Here is a 20,631-nt window from a genome sequence, read left to right on the forward strand (position 1 = left end):
AGGTGGTTAGTAATTCCTGGCACCTTGGATGCCCAATATTTCCTAATGCAATGCTGCTATCTACAGGATTTCATACTGTACATAGGGACCTCCGTGTTATATGCTGACATATTATTCTCTCACCTTTTGATGCCAGGCTGCTGTTAGGCTCATATTTCTCAATTAGTAGCTGGACTTGTTCTTGTTTCAGTGGTGGATACAGAATTTCATTTAGCCGTGGATCCCGCTGCTTGGAGTTAATGAATTCTGTCATCTGATCAACACTGAGGTATGATTTACTTTTTGTGCCACTGAAAAACAGCAAGGTAAGCGAATATATAACTGAAAATATTATGGAATAATAATAATTATCACAATACACTTTCCTGAGGGTAAACGCTAGAAAAGAGATTGAGCACAGCTGAATATTTCATTTTTAATTCTGCAAGTGTGATACGCAACTTGCTGAAACTTGGTCCCGTCGGACTTAAACTAAAAAGTCCAGTTTAGGACCAGACATGACCCGAACGTGAGCCCGGACCATGAACCCCATATAAGTCTATTGGGACCCAAACTTTAGTGCCATAAAATGGTGGTAGTAAAGGCTAGGTGGCTACAAAAGGAAACAAAATGGGGATTAAAGCACGACAATTATACTTACTGAGTTTCCGCATGGCTGTCACACTGTTTCCGGGTCTGCTCATTAAACCTTATGAATATTCACTAATTTCCCCACCCATCATCTGTGACAGAGTTTGTGATTGGTTGCAGTCAGACTGCGCTCCCACCCTCTGTGCCAGCATCTGTGATTGTTTGCGCTCACACAAGCTGTCTGAGTCCCCGAAGTGTAGTGTAAAAATAAGTAATTAATACATAATTAAAAACCAGTTTTGATACTCAGCACAGATAAAGCAGACAGCTAGAGGCTGCAGCCCTCCGCTGTCTGCTTTAACTTGGCTGTGCATGAAAATACGAGGAACCCCACGCAGAAATTCCTGCAACAATGTACTCAACATACACACACAGCCTAAGCTGGAGTACCTTGGGAACTGACAGATGTGACCTCAGGTGAACTCACTGACGTCACCACTCTCACAGCTGTGGCTCTGTCAGCGTGTCCCACAGGCCACAGTGATCAGTCATGATTTCTAATGTAACCGCGCACTACAACCTCAGGATGTAAGAGAGCTGAGATTGTCGTGGGATGTCATTGTGTGGATTACGTTAGAACTGCAGGGGTGTTTTGTGAGTTAATAAATTGGAGAAATAGAGTATTTTCTTACTTTCTGTTTACTTCTTTTTACTTTAGATGATTAGACCCCGTACCCATTACTGATCCAGGGCTTCGTGACAGCTGTGATTTTTTGAGAAATCAGAGCTGTCATTAACCCCTTATATTACCCTGGTTGCCACCATACCAGGGCAATCGAGATGAGCCAGATAAGTGCCACAATTGGCAAATCTAATGGTTGCATCGCCAATTGTGGGGTGGCTGTGGGCTGCTATTTTTAGGCTGGAGAGGGCCCAATAGCCATGAGCCTCCAGAGCCTGAAAATACCAGCCCCTTGTTGTCTGATTTATCATGGCTGGCTATCAAAATTGGGGGACCCCACACCTTTTTTAAATAATTGTTTATTTAAATCATTTTTTTAAAAAAGCGTGAGGCTCATTTCGGCAGCATCAGCTTCTGCACTTCTAATCATCACAAAAGACAGTTTAAGTGATGAAGCCCATACCACACCTCAGAACACACTCTATATACATACATCTAATCATGCGCAGTGCGCCTGTCTGAAGCTGGGATACATACACCCAGCTTCTGAAGTGCATTCATGCTGCCAAAATGAGCTGCACCCATGCCCAAGCATTTCCAGCTCGTGAACATTGTGTTATCATGGCTACAGAGGTATGATAACATGAAAAGAGGGCTCACTAGTCTGGGGAAATAATTTCCGTATGACTAGTCCAGGTCCTTATTAGCATAGGAATAGCATAGGAAGCTATTTGGGGCTCATGCTGTATATAGAAGGCTATGTGGCTTTGTGAGGGCACATACTTTATATAGGGGGTTTTGTGTAGGCTCATACTGTAATAAAAAGAGGCTGTGGAGGCTTATACTATATGTAGGGGCTAATTGGGGGCTCACACTGTATATAGTGGGTTTATGTGAGAGCCCACTCTATATAAAGGGAGGCTACGTGAGGGCTCGCACTGTATATAATGAGGCGATGTGGGGGCTCACACTGTATATAGAGAGGCTATGTGGGGGCTCACATTGTATTTGGAGTGGTATGTGGGGGCTCATACTGTATGTAAGGGGCTGTTTTGGGGCTTATGATATATAGAGGGTTGTGTGGGGGCTCATACTTTTCCAGCACAATGTCCAAGTTAGATTAAAATCCAATTAATTCCTTAAAAGCCACCAGCATGTGGCAAAACAAAGGGGGTTCAATGTCCCATTACACATATTATTTCCATATTATGACTAAGAGCGGAAGAGATTGAAATACGTAAATATGGAAATAATCTGCGTAATAGGACATTGAACCTTTTTATTTTGACACATGCTGGTGGCTTTTAAGGAATTAAATAAATTGTATTTTAATCTTACTTGGACGTTGTGCAGGAAAACCTTTTTCTCAATGGATCATATGCTGGCCAGGCATTCATTCAGTGCACCATCATCAATACCTGTTTCATGGATCTCATGTCGTGAGCAGGACTTTTTTCTTTTTTTGTATATAGAGGGACTATGTGAGGACTCATACTATACAGTGCCTTGCAAAAGTATTCGGCTCCCTTGAATTTTTCAACGTTTTCCCACATTTCAGGCTTCAAACATAAAGATAAAAATTTTAATGTAATGGTGAAGAATCAACAAGTGGGGCACAATATGTGAAGTTGAACAAAATTTATTGCTTATTTTAAACTTTTGTAAAAAAAGAATACAATGAAAATTGGGGTGTGCAATATTATTCATCCCCTTTACTTTCAGTGCAGCAAACTCACTCCAGAAGTTCATTGAGGATCTCTGAATGATCCAATGTTGTCCTAAATGACTGATGATGATAAATATAAGCCCCTGTGTGTAATCAAGTCTCCGTATAAATGCACCTGCTCTGTGATAGTCTCAGTGTTCTGTTTAAAGCACAGATAGTATCATGAAGACCAAGGAACACAACAGGCAGGTCCGTGATACTGTTGTGGAGAGGTTTAAAGCTGTATTTGGTTACAAAAAGATTTCCACAACTTTAAACATCCAAAGAAGCACTGTGCAAGCGATCATATTGAAATGGAAGGAGTATCATACCACTGCAAATCTACCAAGACCCGGCCGTCACTCAAAAATTTCATCTCAAACAAGGAGAAGACTGATCAGAGATGCAGCCAAGAGGCCCATGATCCCTCTGGATGAACTGCAGAGATCTACAGCTAAGGTGGGAGAGTCTGTCCATAAGACAACAATCAGTCGTACACTGCACAAATCTGGCCTTTATGTAAGAGTGGCAAAGAGAAAGCCATTTCTCAAAGATATCCATAAAAAGTGTCGTTTAAAGTTTGTCACAAGCCACCTGGGAGACACACCAAACATGTGGAAGAAGGTGTTCTGGTCAGATGATACTAAAATCGAACTTTTTGGGCACAATGCCAAACGATATGTTTGGCATAAAAGCAACATAGCTCATCACCCTGAACACAACATTCCCACTGTCAAACATGGTGGTGGCAACATCATGGTTTGGGCCTGCTTTTCTTCAGCAGGGACAGGGAAGATGGTTAAAATTAATGGGAAGATGGATGGAGCCAAATACAGGACCATTCTTGAAGAAAACCTGTTGGAGTCTGCAAAAGACCTGAGACTGGGACGGAGATTTGTATTTCAACAAGACAATGATCCAAGAAATAAAGCAAAATCTACAATGGAATGGTTCACAAATAAACGTATCCAGGTGTTAGAATGGCCAAGTCACAGTCCAGACCTGAATCCAATCGAGAATCTGTGGAATGAGCTGAAAACTGCTGTTCACAAACGCCTCCATCCAACCTCACTCAGCTCCAGCTGTTTGCAAAGGAAGAATGGGCAAGAATTTCAGTCTCTCGATGTGCAAAACTGATAGACACATAACCCAAGCGACTTTCAGCTGTAATCGCAGCAAAAGGTGGCGCTACAAAGTATTAATTTAAAGGGGACGAATAATATTGCACGCCCCAATTTTCAGTTTATTATTTTTTATAAAAGTTTAAAATAAGCAATACATTTTGTTTCCCTTCACAATTGTGTCCCACTTGTTGTTGATTCTTCACCATAACATTACATTTTTTTATCTTTATGTTTGACGTCTGAAATGTGGGAAAAGGTTGAAAAATTCAAAGGGGCTGAATACTTTCGCAAGGCACTGTATATAGGGAGCTATGTGAGGGCTCATGCTGTACATATGAAGCTATGTTGGGGCTCACACGGTATACAGGGACTTATGTGAGGGCTTACACTGTATATAGGGAGCTATGTGAGGGCTCATGCTGCATATATGGGGATGTCAGCACACTTATTTATGTTCGCATAATTATTATGTTAATATTAATATTGATATTGAGCAGAATTAATTTCAGTTTATTGGTCCGGTTCTCCACACCTGTCATGTTCTCTCATGTGGCCCCTCAGGAAAATGAATTGCCCACTCCTGGTGTAAAGTCACATAGAGTGTCTACAGTCTTGTCATCTTAGACAGGACAACCCCTTTAAATGTATGAATTTTTAAGATTTATTTTTTTATGATTTTATTCCAAATGACAATGATGGATACTTTCATGAAATATATGTGCAACATACAGGGGTATAATACGACCAATTTATTTTAGAACTCAGCTTTTATTTGTGTTTCTTAAAAGTGTGAAAATTGTCTTAGAAGCAAAAGGCCTTTATATGCACGTCTGAGCAGCATTTTACACTACAACTGTTTTGCTGTATTGTAGGAGCTGAAATAAGATGTAAAGTTACTTACAATTCTGAAAATATATTATCCATCTCCGGACGGGGACATATGTTATTTACAAAGGCTCTATACGATTCTGGTGTAAAGTCGTCTTGAGGGATGGAATCGCTCTATAAAATAAAAAAAAGACATATATTTAGAATCATTTTTTTTTGCCACAATCTAAAGTGCAAAAATGTATCCATATAACAGGGATAAATTTATAGAAATTGCTGAAATAAATATTTGAAGTTAGTTAAAGAGAATCTGTCACCAAGTGTTTGCCACCTAATCTGAGACAGAGACCCCAATTCTAGCAATACGTCGGTTACTTGGATGCTTGCTGCAGTTTGATCAAATCAAGGTGTTAATCAGCAGGAGATTATCACTAAATGATTAGTAAACCTGCTGCCATGTAGTCCTCCATATTCCCGAGCTCTGTATAACCCCACCCCCACATTGATTGGTAGCTTTCTGCCTATGCACAGTCAACACTGAAAGCTGCCAATGAGTGGTGTGGGCGAGGAGATAGAGCTCAGCATTTAGAGAGTTGGTAGATCTGTAGAAGAGAAAACAGTGATTTTATCAAAACTGCAGCAATCAAGGTCTCTACCCGTACATTATGCTGCTCTGGCAAAAAACCTGGTGACAGATTCCCTTCATCAAATTAATAATGAGATATTAAATTGGGCACTATAAAGGTCCTTATGAGAAGAATTGCGAAAAACAATTAGGTATGATACTGTGCAAAAGCTTTTAGCAGGTACAGAAAACCTAAAATATGTTGCACAATAACAATGCATTTAAAAATAGAAGTGTTAATTGATTACTGTTATCAATTAGCAAAACACAAAGAGAAGAAAAAAAAAGAAATGTAAGTCAAATCAGTATGTGGTGTAGCCCTCCAACGCCCCTCATCCTTAAACACAGCATCAATTCTTCTAAGTACACTTGAACAAAGTGAGGGATTTTGTAAGATTATAGTGAGTTGTAGCCAATTATACCAAACAGGTTATAAAGATCATCTTTTTCATTTGTAGATTGAAACACAATCATCAACTGAGACAGAAACAGATGTGTAGGAGGTTTATAACTGGGTGAGGAATAGACAAACTCTGTTACAAAGATGCGTTCCTCGTAATACTGAGCACAGGAACAACACACAAGATCGTTATACTGCATCAGCAAGGTGTCTCCAGAGCTAAGATTTCAAAGCAAACTGGGGTTTCATGCTGTGGGGTGGCACGGTGGCTCAGTGGTTAGCACTGCAGTCTTGCAGCGCTGGGGTCCTGGGTTCAAATCCCACCAAGGACACCATCTGCAAGGAGTTTGTATGTTCTCTCCGTGTTTGCGTGGGTTTCCTCCCACACTCCAAAGACATAGATAGGGACTATACATTGTGAGCCCCAATGGGGACAGTGTTGCCAATGTATGTAAAGCGCTGTGGAATTAACAGCGCTATATGAATGAATAAAATTATTATTATTATTATTATTATTATTATTATTATGTGCTGCTCAAGCTCTCTTGAAGCTCCAGGAAATGGGCATTGTGAGGACGGTAGATGCAGTGGTCGGTCAAGGAAATTTTGTACAGCAGATGAAAGCCACATTATGCTTACTTCCCTTTGAATTCGGAAAATGACCAGCAGTGCCATCAGTTAAGTGGTCTTCACGGAAGCATTGTGGCTTAAGACCATACTTTCAACATGGAAAGGCCAAATGAACTCAAATATTCATGGAACCATGGGAGAATGGTAAAATATTAAGTGCCTGCAGGCAACAGAGAAGCTTGCATGGAGGATCCTTGCACATTTGAGGCTGTATTTCAGCAAATAGAGTTGGAGATTTGGTCAGGATCAATGGTGTCCTCAATGCTGAGAAATACAGTCAGATACTTATCCATCTTGCAATACCATCAGGGAGACGTCTGATTGGCTCAAAATGTATTCTGCAGCAGGAAAACGACCTCAACATACAACTGTAGCACCCGGTCCCGTACTGCACCCCTGCATGCTCCCGCTCTCAGGCCGCAGCGGGGGTACCGTTCTCCTCATCTGCCCGCTGGTCCCATGTGCCCCATTTCTGCCCCAGAGTCTGCCGTGGCCTCCTCCTGCTTCCAGGCCACATGGAGGCCTTCTTGGAGTGCCCATAGGGTGTGCGCGTGGTCACGTCCTCGTTCTTAAAGGGCTGGCATCCCATTACCCGGAAGTGATCCTTGAAGTCAGCTATCAGCCTGAAGGTATTTAAGACTGCATCCCCTTAGGGGAGGTTCCTGAGCAATGTAGCCTATTCTTAGTGTGTTGCTAGTTTTCAGGTCTCTTACCTGCTACTGTGTCTAGTTCTGTGTTTCGTGTTTTAGTACCAGTTACTTCTTCCGTTAACCTGTGTCTCTTCTTAGAGCCTGCTTGCTGCTACTACCTCCGTGCTGCCACATCTGAATTACCACCTCCGTGCTGCCACGTCCAAGTCACCATCTTCTGTGCTGCCACGTCTGAGCAAATCTGTACCAGACATCAGAGTCTCACCAGTCTGTCAGAGCCAACACCACTAGTCCTGACTGCCGTGCATTTAGACCTCCTGGGGCTGCGGCTGACAATCTCTTTATAGAGAGTTCTAGGTCATCTCCTCCAGGGGAGTTCGGTGTATGGTCTAGTGGGTCCACTTCCGGACGCTCACCACCTCTCGGCAACCGTAACAACAACTGTGGCGCCCTGGACTAGCCAGGTCGTCACAGGGACTACAACACGACACCCCCACCCCGAGATAGACACATCAGTCAGACACAAATCCTTGTTGCCTCCCTCCAGGGGATGATGTTCACACCAGGTGGGGTGGAGGCAGGCGGTTGGCCCCACCCACTGAGGAGTTCACAGTCCTGGAGGCGGGAAAAGGAAAGTAGATCAGTTAGGGAAGTGGAAGAGTGAGGAGTAAAGTGGTAGTAGAGGAGCAAACTGACTGTGTCCGGGTACGTGGCCCGGGCACCGAGAGCAAGGTTGGCAGACGGTGGTGGCCGTCTGCAGGAGAGGCAGATCAACGCGGAACCGTAGGACCGGGGACGGGCGGTGGCCCGCCGGTACCGAACCGGGGAGTGAAGTGAAGCCAGCACAAACCGGCAGGGCCTGCGGACCCCGACCAGGCTTGGAGTCGCCGTTAAACAGGTCAAATCCGTTAGTGACCGGAACCCCAGGGGTTTCCAAACAGCCAAGACCCGATTGAAGGCAACCGTCCAACCAGCACAAGGGAAATACAGCTACCGCCACAGCTAGAGTTCCCAGGGCCAGAGCCTGCGGGCAAAAGGGCTCCTCCAGCCCATATACACGCTGGGGAGTGGGTTACCGGTGGGAAGCCATCGGGACCGAAGATACACAAAAGGTGAAGGGAAAGGCAGCCACCACCAACCGTCCGGGAGAAACCACAGCAGCCGGCTGCAGGACCCATCCATATAGCCGTTTGTTTTACCAGAGACTTTGCATCCATTTGTGGCTGAGTGAGTACTGCCGTGCCGTCCGGCACCGCGCTGCGCAGCCAAGCGACCCTGCACCTTGCCAACCCTGCCTCCCCGTCACCTCACCGGGCCCCGGGACCACCAACCCCCCTACCCACGGAGGGGAGAGAAACATCCCAGCTGCTCCCTGCCATCGCTCCCGGGATACCCGTCAACAGCAGCGTTGGTGCCCCAACCTCACCACAAACCGTGGGTGGTGTCACGGACCAAATCCCCCAATCCACACTAACCCCCCATTCACTCACGGGCGAGGAGCGCCGCTTGAGTCCCCGGATCCGGCCCACCGCTCGAGCCACCGAGCAGCCATCGCAGCAGCGACGGACCCGAGCGTTAGCGAGCGCAGCGGCGTCCCTCCCCGCCCGCGACACAACCAGTGTCATTAACATCTCTGTTCAGAATAAATAATAACAAGGAGTCCTGGAAGTGATGATCTGATCTCTACAAAGCCTTGATATCACCATCATCAAGTCTGTGTGGGATCCCATATAGGTTCTGCATAAGCCTACATCCTCAGAAGATCTGTGGTTATTTCTCCAGGATATGCAGAACAACCTCTCTGCCGAGTTCCTTCAAAAATTATGAGTAAGTACTCAGAAGAATTGATGCTTTTTTGAAGGCAAAGTGTGGTGGCACCAACTATTTATTTAGCAGTGGTATGGTTGTCCACTCTTGCTTGTTTTTAGGGGACAGGTTTGCTTTCTTACAAAATTCAAAGTATATTAGGTACTTGCAAAGCATTTCATTATGCAGTAATAAATCCCATAACATCTAGCACTAATCATAAGATAATATAACATTCTACATTATATTTTTTTTAAAACAAACCTCCTAAAAGACCATTCTATTACAGTCCTAACATACTTGGTAGCTAAGGTCCTAGTCACTGTTTGCAATATATCAAAATTAAAAATATCATTATTTGTGGTATTTTTTGTGGTATTATTTTTGTTAAAAATGAACATGTGAAAAAAATAAAAAATAAAGACTTGTTTAATCTGCCGGGGATGAAGCATCTCCCAATAGAATGGCACAAAGAATCGGCCATGCATATGTAATAAACTATGCGTGATCTCTGGTGGCCTCCTCTGCACATCACTGCACCGCAACGGGGAATGGCGATTAATGAGATTAATGAAATTGCATGTATTACTGTTTTGGCCATACACTGGGATTGTTATTACCAATCTCTTATCTACTATAATCACTGATAAAATGAAAAATATTATGATATTTAAAGGGTCTCACTGGCATTAAAAAAGGAAATTGTCCAAATTGCTATCATTCACAAAATACTTACCTTGAGAAATCATCAAAGGTTCCTTGCTCCGGTTCCAGTTGTGGTTGTTCAGATGCCTTGAAGATGGCATATATCCCATTTACGTCATGTGATCGGTCTAGGTGGCCATTGTGGCTATGTTTTCAGTGGATCATAATCAGCCCAGATTTGTGACATGTCATCACTCAGCTGTATAAGGGCGGCTTTGCACACTACGACATCGCAGGTGCGATGTCGGTGGGGGTCAAATCGAAAGTGACGCACATCTGGCATCGCAGGCGATATCGTATTCTGCAAATCCTTTTTGATACGATTAACGAGCGCAAAAGCGTCGTTATCATATCATCGGTGTAGGGTCTGACATTTCCATAATGCCGGTGCAGCGACAGGTACGATGTTGTTTCTCGTTCCTGCGGCCGCACACATCACTGTGTGTGAAGCCGCAGGAGCGAGGAACATCTCCTACCTGCGTCCCGGCTGCTATGAGGAAGGAAGGAGGTGGGCGGGATGTTTACATCCTGCTCATCTCCGCCCCTCCGCTGCTATTGGCTGCCTGCCGTGTGACGTCGCTGTGACACCGCACGACCCACCCCCTTAGGAAGGAGGCGGGTCGCCGGCTATAGCGACGTCGCAGGGCAGGTGAGTGCATGTGAAGCTGCCGTAGCGATAATGTTTGCTACGGCAGCTATCACAAGATATCCCTGCTGCGACGGGGGCGGGGACTATCGTGCTCGACATCGCAGCATCGGCTTGCGATGTCGCAGCGTGCAAAGTACCCCTAAGTAAATTCAACTGATATCTGAACAGTGCAGGTGAATGAATGCTAAGTAAAAAAATCTACAAAGGAGATGCAGGTCCGACACCAATTCCAAACACAAATCTAGCTTCCCTTAATAATCTCCAAACAGGAATAGACAGAGCTGCGGTGATCCAGCATTCAGATACAGAGCGATGCTCCACCGGACAGTCAGCACAACAGTCCACACCACAAAGGGAGAAAAAAAATGGTGGCACTCACCCTTAGTAGAAATCTTTTTATTTCATCAAAAAATTAAAAAAAAAAAAAAAAAAAAAGGAAGGGGACGCGGGATACGTATAAGACTCAGGGCACGCCAAGCCGACGGTGACCATTTTGCGCACCTAGACGCTTCATCTTTAGATTTCTACTAAGGGTGAGTGCCACCATTATTTTTCTCCCTCTGTGGATTTGAATGGCAAGTTATTCTTAAAGGGGGTTTCCCATGAACAAAGTTATTTTTAAAGTTGATTTTGATCAATAGATCTTGAACAATAATAATTTCCACAACTGGATGTGTTTAAAAATAATGTTCCTGTGCTGAGATAATCTTATATATGTGCCCCTGCTCTGTACTGTGTAATGGCTGTGTCTGACCCTACAGAGACATCGCCTAATCATTAGTAGTTAGTATAAAGTTAGTATAGTTAGTACAGTTAGTATAAAGACCAGGCACCATGGTTCTTACGTGTCTCCGTGTGTTAAAAACGCTGACATGTCTGTGTTTCTCCGGAAGCACGGGTGTCACACGGCCTTAACCGTACCACACAGATGTAGTGTGGATGCGGTCCCGTGTGACACGCGCCGGAGAAAACACACACAAAAAAAATCGTTACTCACCTTCTCCAGCCCTCCTGTCTCTGCCGCTGCTGTCACTTTCTGCCGACCGCCGCTCATTATACTCATTTAAGTTATATGTAAAGGATTGTTAGAAATCCACATTTAACTTTTAGGATCGCTACTTCCAATAGGTGGCGCTGCACTAGTTTGTCTCCTGTCCTGGAGAGAAAATTTGAATATTTTGCAGAGGGGCGTGGCAGCTATAAGTCCCCTTACTAGCATCCAGTCAGACTGGCTTGCAAAGTCTCCATAAGGAGAATAGTGTTCCCCCGTGGTCCCACAAAGCTTCTCATAGCCAGATCAGACACTCCATACTTTGCACTGACGAGGGGCAAGCACCCCGAAACACCGTGTCTGCAAATTGGGATTCTGATCTGGCATATATATCCTAAGTTATATGTAAAGGATTGTTAGAAATCCACATTTAACTTTTAGGATCGCTACTTCCAACAGGTGGCGCTGCACTAGAGTTTGTCTCCTTCCTGGAGAGAAAATTTGACTCATTTAATATTCACTTCACTGCGGCCGGCAGCAGCAGCAGCGGGGAGAAGGCAGGGCTGGAGCCGAAGATCAGCACCACGGACAGCAGGAAGGACCACGTGAGTATGCAAATTAAAGGTTCTCCGTGTGTTATCGCGGAGAGCACACGGAGAATACACGTGGCCCGCACGTACCAGAGACACGTACTTACCTACACGCAACACGCAGGGTAAATATGTGTCTCGCGGCACGTGCATGATTTTCACGTGAGTGTGTCGGAGGCCTGAGGTAAAGCATTTCCTTGCCTGTTTTTCACAAATGTTTTACTTTAAAGAAATAATTATTTATGATCTCATGCTATAATGTCTGTATACTTTTTTAATTCCTCCCCGGCCCAGTAGATGTGGTATGATCAGACCATCTGCCTTGCACCGTCAGACACAACCATTACACAGTACATAGGGATAATAATGGAAAGTGGAATTAAATTGTGCTGCTGAATCCAATAAGGATGCAAGACCAGGATTGAAAAAAGTGGATGATTATCAACGCATTTCAAATTCAATCTGACTCCTTCCAGAGGACAACCACATGTAGTCATGTAGACTTGTGGTTGTCCTAAGGAAGGAGTCAAATTGGCTTTGAAACGCATTGACAGGAAACCACTTTCTTCAATCCTGGGCTTGGATCCTTATTGGAATTCAGCAGCACAGATTCATTCCCCTTCCCAATGTTATCCCTCACATATGCTTGTAGATGCCGCAGCAGCTGGAATCTTCAACATATTAATGGTTGTGCTATTCACAACCCTATTAGGTAAGCATAATACTAGCGTATAATGGTAATACAGCCCTCTGGGTCATTCTGGGAGGTGCTCGGATAGGGTCCATCCCCATAAGTACAGAGCAAGTAGGAATCCGGCAATCCTGCATGAGCGCATAATACTATTTGTTCCCTCACTGTATAACTTGGATAAGACCCTATTGTGCTTTATGTTTTTCATCTAGCGATTACACAGTACATAGCAGGGGCACATATATAAAATTATCTCAGCATAGGAACATTATTTTTAAACACATCCAATTGTGGAATTATTATTATTGCAAAATCTGTTACTTAAAATGAACTTTGTACATGGCACACTCCCTTTCAGGTAATTGAATTGAGAATCTTAGCAATTTGAGTATTCTTCACTATAGGAAAAACCTCCTTTAGATTAAAGGGCACCTGTCAGGTCCCATCCCTATCTGTATGACTAAAGTCCTGCCTATCCAGCACTCTATAATAGTATTCACTTAACTGAATGTTTTAAAAAAAGGAATAATAAGCTCCGCTTTCCCTATGTTAATTAGGATCTTGACTAGTCAATGGGGCATTAGTTCCACAGACAAATAATAAAAAATTGCACTCTGAAACGCTAAAGCATGCAAACAATGAATGCAAGAATATAGATATGCATTACTGCTTAAGGAAATGTAGGCAAAATGGAGACATTTAGCATACAAAAATGGCCATTTGTATATCTGCCCAGTAGCCACATCAAGACATATCTCGTATACTGGGAACCTACACTGAACTGAAGCCTCTCTCTGGGTTACAAACCTCCATGTATATGGGCAAGTAGGAACCTGAACTAGAGAATACAATCACCTGTGGCTAATGGGGGAGGGGTGCACAGTCAGAGGGCATGACTCCAAAATCTAGACAAAAAGACTAATGGCACTCCCAAAATGCAGTTTGAAAAGGTGCAAAATTGAACATGACATATAATAACAAAAAAGACAGCTGCACTCTGAAATGCTAAAGCATGCAAACAATGAAAGTAAGAATATAAATATGCATTACTGCTTAAGGAGATCTAGGAAAAATTGAGTTCCTAGTATACGAGATAAGCCTTGACGTGGCTACTGGAGAGATATAGAAGTGGCCATTTTTGTATGCTAAATATCTCACTTTTCCTATATTTCCATAAGCAGTAATGCATATCTATATTCTTGCATTCATTGTTTGCATGCTTTAGCATTTCAGAATGCAACTGTCTTTTTTGTTGTTATATGTCATGTTCAGTTTTGCACCTGTTCAGACTGTATTTTGGGAGTGCCGTCAGTCTTTTTGTCTAGATTATGGAGTTCCACAGACAAGTCGGCCCTTTTACCATGTTATTACACTCCTGTGAGTGTGATAACATGATTTCCATGAGCCAGCATCATCACCAGCTACTGTAAATCTTGCGCAAGTGCGTGGCTGATTTTGGCAGCGTCAGTGCACCTCAGAGGCCGGGGGTACGCGTCCCAGCTTCAGAGAGGCAAAATGTGCATGATCAGAAGAGCAGCTGCTGCTCTTGTGATCATGCTTAGTATGCCTCAATGCCTCTATGTTTTAATTTTTCCATTGACTCAGTTATGTAATGGCTTGTGAGATAGGGGTGAGAGAAGACATGTCCCACTCCTGATTTAGTGAATGTTTGTAATTCGCATGACAAAACAAGTCTACAGAATGTTGCTTTAAGTGGTATGTTGTGCCGTTACTTCTCCAGGAAATATGTGAATTGACTACTAGTTGCTTTCCGTTTGGACTGTGGAAAGTGTCAGATTGGATAAAGACAAACAGCACTGATTAGAGAGTGTCAAACATTGTAGAGACCCCCTTAATGGTAGTGCCCAATTTATATATCAGTAATCCAGCAATAGTACAACACACAGCTTTACTAAAAAATACTCTATCATTGGAAAAATTTGTATTTCCTAAAATGCAAAATAGCAGGAGTGATGAGAGGTCCTGTTGAAATACCGTATTTTTCATATTTTAAGACGCACTTTTTCTTCCAAAAATTTGGGAGGAAAATGAGGGGTGCGTCTTAAAATCCGAATGTAGTTTACCGGGGGTTGGTGGAGAGGGGTTACAGGAGGCAGGGGTAATGCTGTGCAGGCGCTGCTCTCTGCGGCACTGTGCAGCGGGTGACGCTGCTCTGTGCGGTAGACGGCGCTTCTCTGTGCAGCGGGCAGCGAGGCTCTGTACATCGAGGCATGGGCCATTCTGAAGATGTCGGCGGTAAGGGCTTCAAATAATGGCACCCAGAGGTGGTGTGTGCATAGGTGGAGCTCTTGGATCAAGCTCTCATCTGCGCACGCGCAGATTCCGACCGCCATTTCTTTGAAGCTTGCACCACTGATATCTTCAGAATGGCCAGTGCCTCACTGCCCGCATCGAACACCAGCACACAACAGCGCTGGCTGCCCCAGCATAGAGCAGCGCCAGCTCCCCCAACACAGAGCAGCGCCGGCTCCCCCAGCACAGAGCAGCGCCGCCTCCCCCAGCACAGAGCAGCGCCGCCTCCCCCAGCACAGAGCAGCGCCGCCTCCCCAAGCACAGAGCAACGCCGCCTCCCCCAGCACAGAGCAGCGCCGCCTCCCCCAGCACAGAGCAGCGCCGCCTCCCCCAGCACAGAGCAGCGCCGGCTGGCCCAGCACAGAGCAGTGCCGGCTCCCCCAGCACAGAGCAGTGCCGGCTCCCCCAGCACAGAGCAGTGCCCGCTGCCCCAGCACATCATCACAGCCTGGAGTGAGTATCTGGGCCTCCCTCTGTACCACCCTCAGCATCGCCATACTCCAGCACTGCCTCTGCTCCTGTGACCCCAGCTCCACCACCGTTGCCACCACCCCATCCGGTAAGACACCACCGGATTATAATACGGACTCCATTTTTTTTTTTTTATCTCTAAATTTGGGGTGCATCTTATAATTCGGTGCGTCTTATAAAACGAAAAATGCGGTAACTTTTGTCCATGATTTCCAAGTTAAGCAATATACCATTAATTTTTAACAAATATTAAATTATGCCCCACAAATACTAAAATTTTTAATGACTGTTAGTTGGGGAAACTCTAGTGTCTGTTTTACTTTTTAGTTTCAAAAGAGGTAAGATGGTAACAATTAAAAATTAATGACATAGATGCTGTATGCCATATGTAATCCCATATGGTAATGTCAATTCACTACATGAAAATAATACAAGCTGCTATTTCTCCATTTCATACATTTTAAATGTAAGCACTTAAAGAGAAAAGCTACAGTACCATGAGGAAGACGTAAGATATGAAAATAACTGAAATGACGTCTCTTCTCTTCAAAATATTGCAAAGAGGATATAGTCACTGAAAATACGTCCTTCTTAAAATGTACCTATTATTTCATAGCTGGTTCTATACATTCTCTGTTGACTTACTCCAAAATACAATTTTGGTAGAGTTTTGATATCCCAAACCTCCTGCTTTCCTTCTTATAAAGACAACGAGTTTATAGAAAATTAGAAAAAATAGCTGCTATTTTCCAAAAACAGCACCACTCTTGACCACAGGTTGTTTGTAGTATTGCGGTTTAGCCCATTCACTTCAACAGTGCTGTGCTACAATACAAGACACACCTCATGGACAGGGTTCGTGGCTTTTTCTAAGAGAGCAGCCATGTTTTTTTTTTAATTCTGTAGAAGATAATTCTTTATGCAATGTGCCTGTATTACATGATACAAAGTGCACCAAGAGAGTTGTAGCCAATGACTGCTACTCTGAAGGGTCTCCAGTTATAAGTTTTAAACCCCAAGGTTCAATGCTTGGTTCAACATTAGGGATCAGTCGGCCCGTGGAAGTTTGTTTTCACCGGTATCGGCTAGACTTTAGTTAAAAGTTTGATTTGGGACCCAGACTTGACCCTGGATTCCAAACCACATTTAAGTCAATGGAGACCTTCTGTGCTGTGAAATGGCTATAAAATGGTTGTAGTAAGGGCTGGGGGACTGCAAAAGGAAGCAAAATGGGGGCAACTGCCCTGCAAACAAATATGGATAGGGAATTAATAAATGTGGGTCCCACCTATGTTTGATAATCAGAGCAGGTAAAGCATACAGCTGCGGGCTGCAACCCTCAGCTGTCTGCTTTACCTTGGCTGGTTGTCAAAAATAGAGGTTATTCCATACCGGTTTTCTTTTAATTAAATAAAAAAGTTAAAAACCCCCCATATTTTTGATAACCAGCCAAAGTAAAGCGGACAGCTGGGGTCTGGGAAGGTCCATGGTTATTTGGCCACTCCCAGCCTAAAAACAGCAGCCTGCTAACACTTGCCAGGTTAATAATGGGAGTGTCTGATAGATGCCTCTCCATTACTAACAACTGGGCTTAATGTCAACTGTCAAATCACAGCTGATGTCATACACAAAAGTATTACCCACACCAGGGCAATCGGAAAGACCTGGGTAAAGAGCCAGAATTAGAATATCTAATGGAGTTTGGGTTCTGGGACAGCTACGACCTGGTAATTTTAGGCAGGAAGTGGACAAATAAATATGGGCCTTCCCAGTCTGACAATTCCAACCCCCAGCTGTCTGCTTTACCTTGGCTGGTGATCAAAAATAGGGTGGAGAACATGCCATTTTTTAAAAAGTTATTTATTTAAATAATTTGAAACAAATTGTGTGGGTTCCCCTCTTGTTTTGATAACCAGCCAAAGTAAAGCAAACACCTGAGGGTTGCAGCCTGCATTTGTCTGTTTTACCTGTGCTGGTTATCAAAAATAGATCGAAGCCCAAGTCATTTTTTTTCTTTTATTTTTCACAGTAGCATACAGGCATCTTTTGCATGCAATAAAGCCTGTTGATTGGCTGCGCTGAAGCCTTTCAACAAACTTATGATAATACGAACAGCACCCAAACTCCAAACTTGGACACAGACGTTTTTAAAACGTTTGTGTTCGAGTTTGAGCCCCTGACATCCGGTGTCCGGTGCAAACCCCGGTTCGCTCATCCCTATTTAGTATTATTCAACATATAGAAGATGGAATAATAGTGTTTTTCCTATTTTTGAAGGCATCAAACTATGTAGAATAGTGTAGTCTATGGAATATTTTTATAAGTTACGAGCTGACATGAACAAACTGAGTGTTGGGACATTTACTTAGCAGATGAGGTTCAATGTGGAGAAATGTAAAGCTATGCACATGGGCAGTAATTTAATAAAATGAGACAACACCATATAAATTAGTTACTGCAGACAGACCATAATTTAATTATATAGCTGTGTATTGAAGGCAGGGTATTTGGAACAGGGGGAAAAACTGGGCTCAATTAATTAATATAATATAATTAGGTATAGAAATCTACCATCTACCATCATCCATCATGTCCATATGTTATATGGACATCATATGCACACATTACCTAATTGAGTAGTTTCATGGAAAGTCAATTAAAGTCACCATATGCAAAAGTGTCTAGGGGGTTACTGTTTCTTTTTGTGGAGACCGCCAGCTGGCATAGGGAGTATCATAGGCCAGGTGATGCACCCTTGGAAAAAAGTATGCAAATTAGCTTTCCTCTATGTTTCCTCTAAATCAATGTTTTAACCTTTAAGCGAGTAATACATCGTGACCAAGGAGATTCTGGTTTGGCTGATATCCGTAGTCATATTTCAAAGCTTGTTAAAGGGTTAAACATTGACTTATATGGTAGCTACCCCCAAAAAGTAGCACTAAAAACACACATTTCTTTCTTCTAAAAAATAGCTCATTTACATAGTGTACAATACTTTCTTTAAGGGTAGAAAAAAACAAAATATATATATATATATATATATATATATATATATATATATATGTAAGGTGAAGTCTGAAATCAAGGTGAATCTTTCAATACAAAAAAAAAAAACTTCTGAGGGAATGTGTTATTATATTCAAAGAGCTAGTGATATATTATAGCTCTAGAAGGTCAAAATTTACACTCGGGAGTCTCTTTCTCAGATAGAGACTTTATTAAAATTATAATTGGAGTTACTAGGTAACAGATGAAGGTTTAGATCTATATTACTAAAAAATACTGGCAGATGTGGTGGACTAGATATTAGAAAACAAAAAAAATGGAGAGAAAAAAGAAATAAAAAATAGTATTCTAAAAACTTTCAGATGTCAATAAAGAAGGGTAATAAATACTATAAGGCAAAATACAATTGTTCATTCCCCCAAAAATTATTGGAAAACTATTCTTATTTTAAAGAAAAAAACCATAGATAGTCTTCATTCTCTGGCCCCACCCCTGGGAACATTTTTTGTTTTTGTCTTCTTCATGCTGTATTAAAGGGAACATGTCAACAGTTTTTCATGTTTGAGCTAATCCCACCACCTCACTCAGCCTCTGTGCTGCATTCTAAAAAGTTGTATATTTCCTGACCACCTTGTATATCCCCCCAAAATCCTTTTGAATAGATCCTGCTGTATGCAAATCCGACTGTTCAAGTCTGATGGCCGTCACAGCAGTGGCTCCTGTCCCTCCTCTCCACTATGAATTGCCATCCTCCCGATGTGATTGATGTGGATGACGTGTCCTACATCATCCACATATCTGAACGAAATCTCGCTCCTACGCAGGGTCATCACGGTTTGTGCAGGCGCACCTTGCTCTGCCCTGCTGCTGGCACAGCATGAAACCTAACTGCGCATGTATCAGAACATGCGTTGGAACTCCTCTTCCACTATTTTTGGTGGCAGAGAATATATCAGTAGCTATATGGGCAAAATAGTTCCGGTAAGCAGGAGCCGTAAATACGTCTTCCGACACATGCGCAGTTAGGTTTAAGGTCCATCCGCAGTAGGGCAGAGCAAAGTGTGCCTGCGCAAACTGGGGATGTCCCTGCGAAGGCGTGAGATTTTGTTTGGCTATGTGGATGACACTGTGTCAGCCACATCACAATTCACGGAGGAGAGGAGGGGAACCGGACAGATTTGCGTACAGCGAGGGAGGTATTCAAAAGGTTTTTTGGGAGATATACAGGTGGGTCAGGAAATAATATACAACTTTTTAGAATGCAGCACAGAGGCTGAGTAAGGTGGTGGTAGCTCACACACGAATAAAATGGTGACAAATTCCCACTAATTTACGATGATTTTTTAGACTGTTTATTTTTGGTAATAAGATTACATTTTATAACAGTTAACAGATAGAACATATATTAAAGTAATTGGATCACAATGATTTTTTTATCAAAACTGTAGCATGTTCTATAATGGGTCTGGTTGATATCTTTAAGGTAAACGTAAAGTTTGACCCCCTTCAACCCCAGGGCAATTTTACATTTTTCGTTTTGGTCTGTTCTTCCCTTTCTTCCAAGAGGCATAACTTTTTTATTTTTCTGTCAACATAGCCATATCAGGGCTATATTCGCTCTGATCAGGAGAAATGCTTATCTCATGTGAGTGCCAGCATTCTACCGGCATTCACAGGAGGTGAGTCATAACAGTGACACATGGGTCATTGGCTGATCCTGTGCTGTCATGGCAATACATTGGATCAAGAGCGCCAATGTTGGCGAGGAACAGCGCGATCCACGCCAGAGTGTGTTAAATTGAGCTGTCAGAGTTTGAAAGCGCAATGTGAGGGGTTAACAGGCACAGGTGGATAGGTCGATCTGCTCTTCTTTTCCTCCTGAATCTCTTATTCTATGTGTGTGCAGTGTGACAGAGTTTTGGTTTTCCCTTTTCTGTATTCATCAAGGGGGAGGGGGGTAAATCAGACTTGGTCTGTTCAAGTGCAGGGACAGGAACAGGACTCAGGCATCTCCACTATTTGGAGTATCCATGAGATTAGGGATAGCATAGGCATAGGGCTCCCTAGTGTGAGGGACAGCATAGGGGAACAATTATTTTATGAGTTTTTTTGAAGTCCACCAATGTTAAGCCTGCTTTACACGGGACAACCGATCGTGTGATTTCACGATCGATCGTACCCGCCCCCGTCGTTTG

The 20,631-nt window shown here is 43.2% G+C and overlaps 1 protein-coding gene across 1 annotated transcript in view; it reads right to left on the reverse strand.

Annotated features, from left to right (window-relative positions):
* PLCB1 (phospholipase C beta 1) overlaps positions 1-20,631 on the reverse strand; it is a 990,679-nt gene that overhangs the window by 365,165 nt on the left and 604,883 nt on the right. The window contains exons 8-9 of the mRNA XM_075339307.1: positions 4,983-5,083; positions 124-290 (exon numbers count right to left, since the gene is read on the reverse strand). Coding sequence (XP_075195422.1) covers positions 124-290; positions 4,983-5,083 — 268 coding nt within the window. The remainder of the gene's footprint in view (positions 1-123; positions 291-4,982; positions 5,084-20,631) is intronic.

This window comes from Anomaloglossus baeobatrachus, chromosome 3 (assembly GCF_048569485.1).
Source record: "Anomaloglossus baeobatrachus isolate aAnoBae1 chromosome 3, aAnoBae1.hap1, whole genome shotgun sequence".
NCBI lineage: Eukaryota > Metazoa > Chordata > Amphibia > Anura > Aromobatidae > Anomaloglossus > Anomaloglossus baeobatrachus.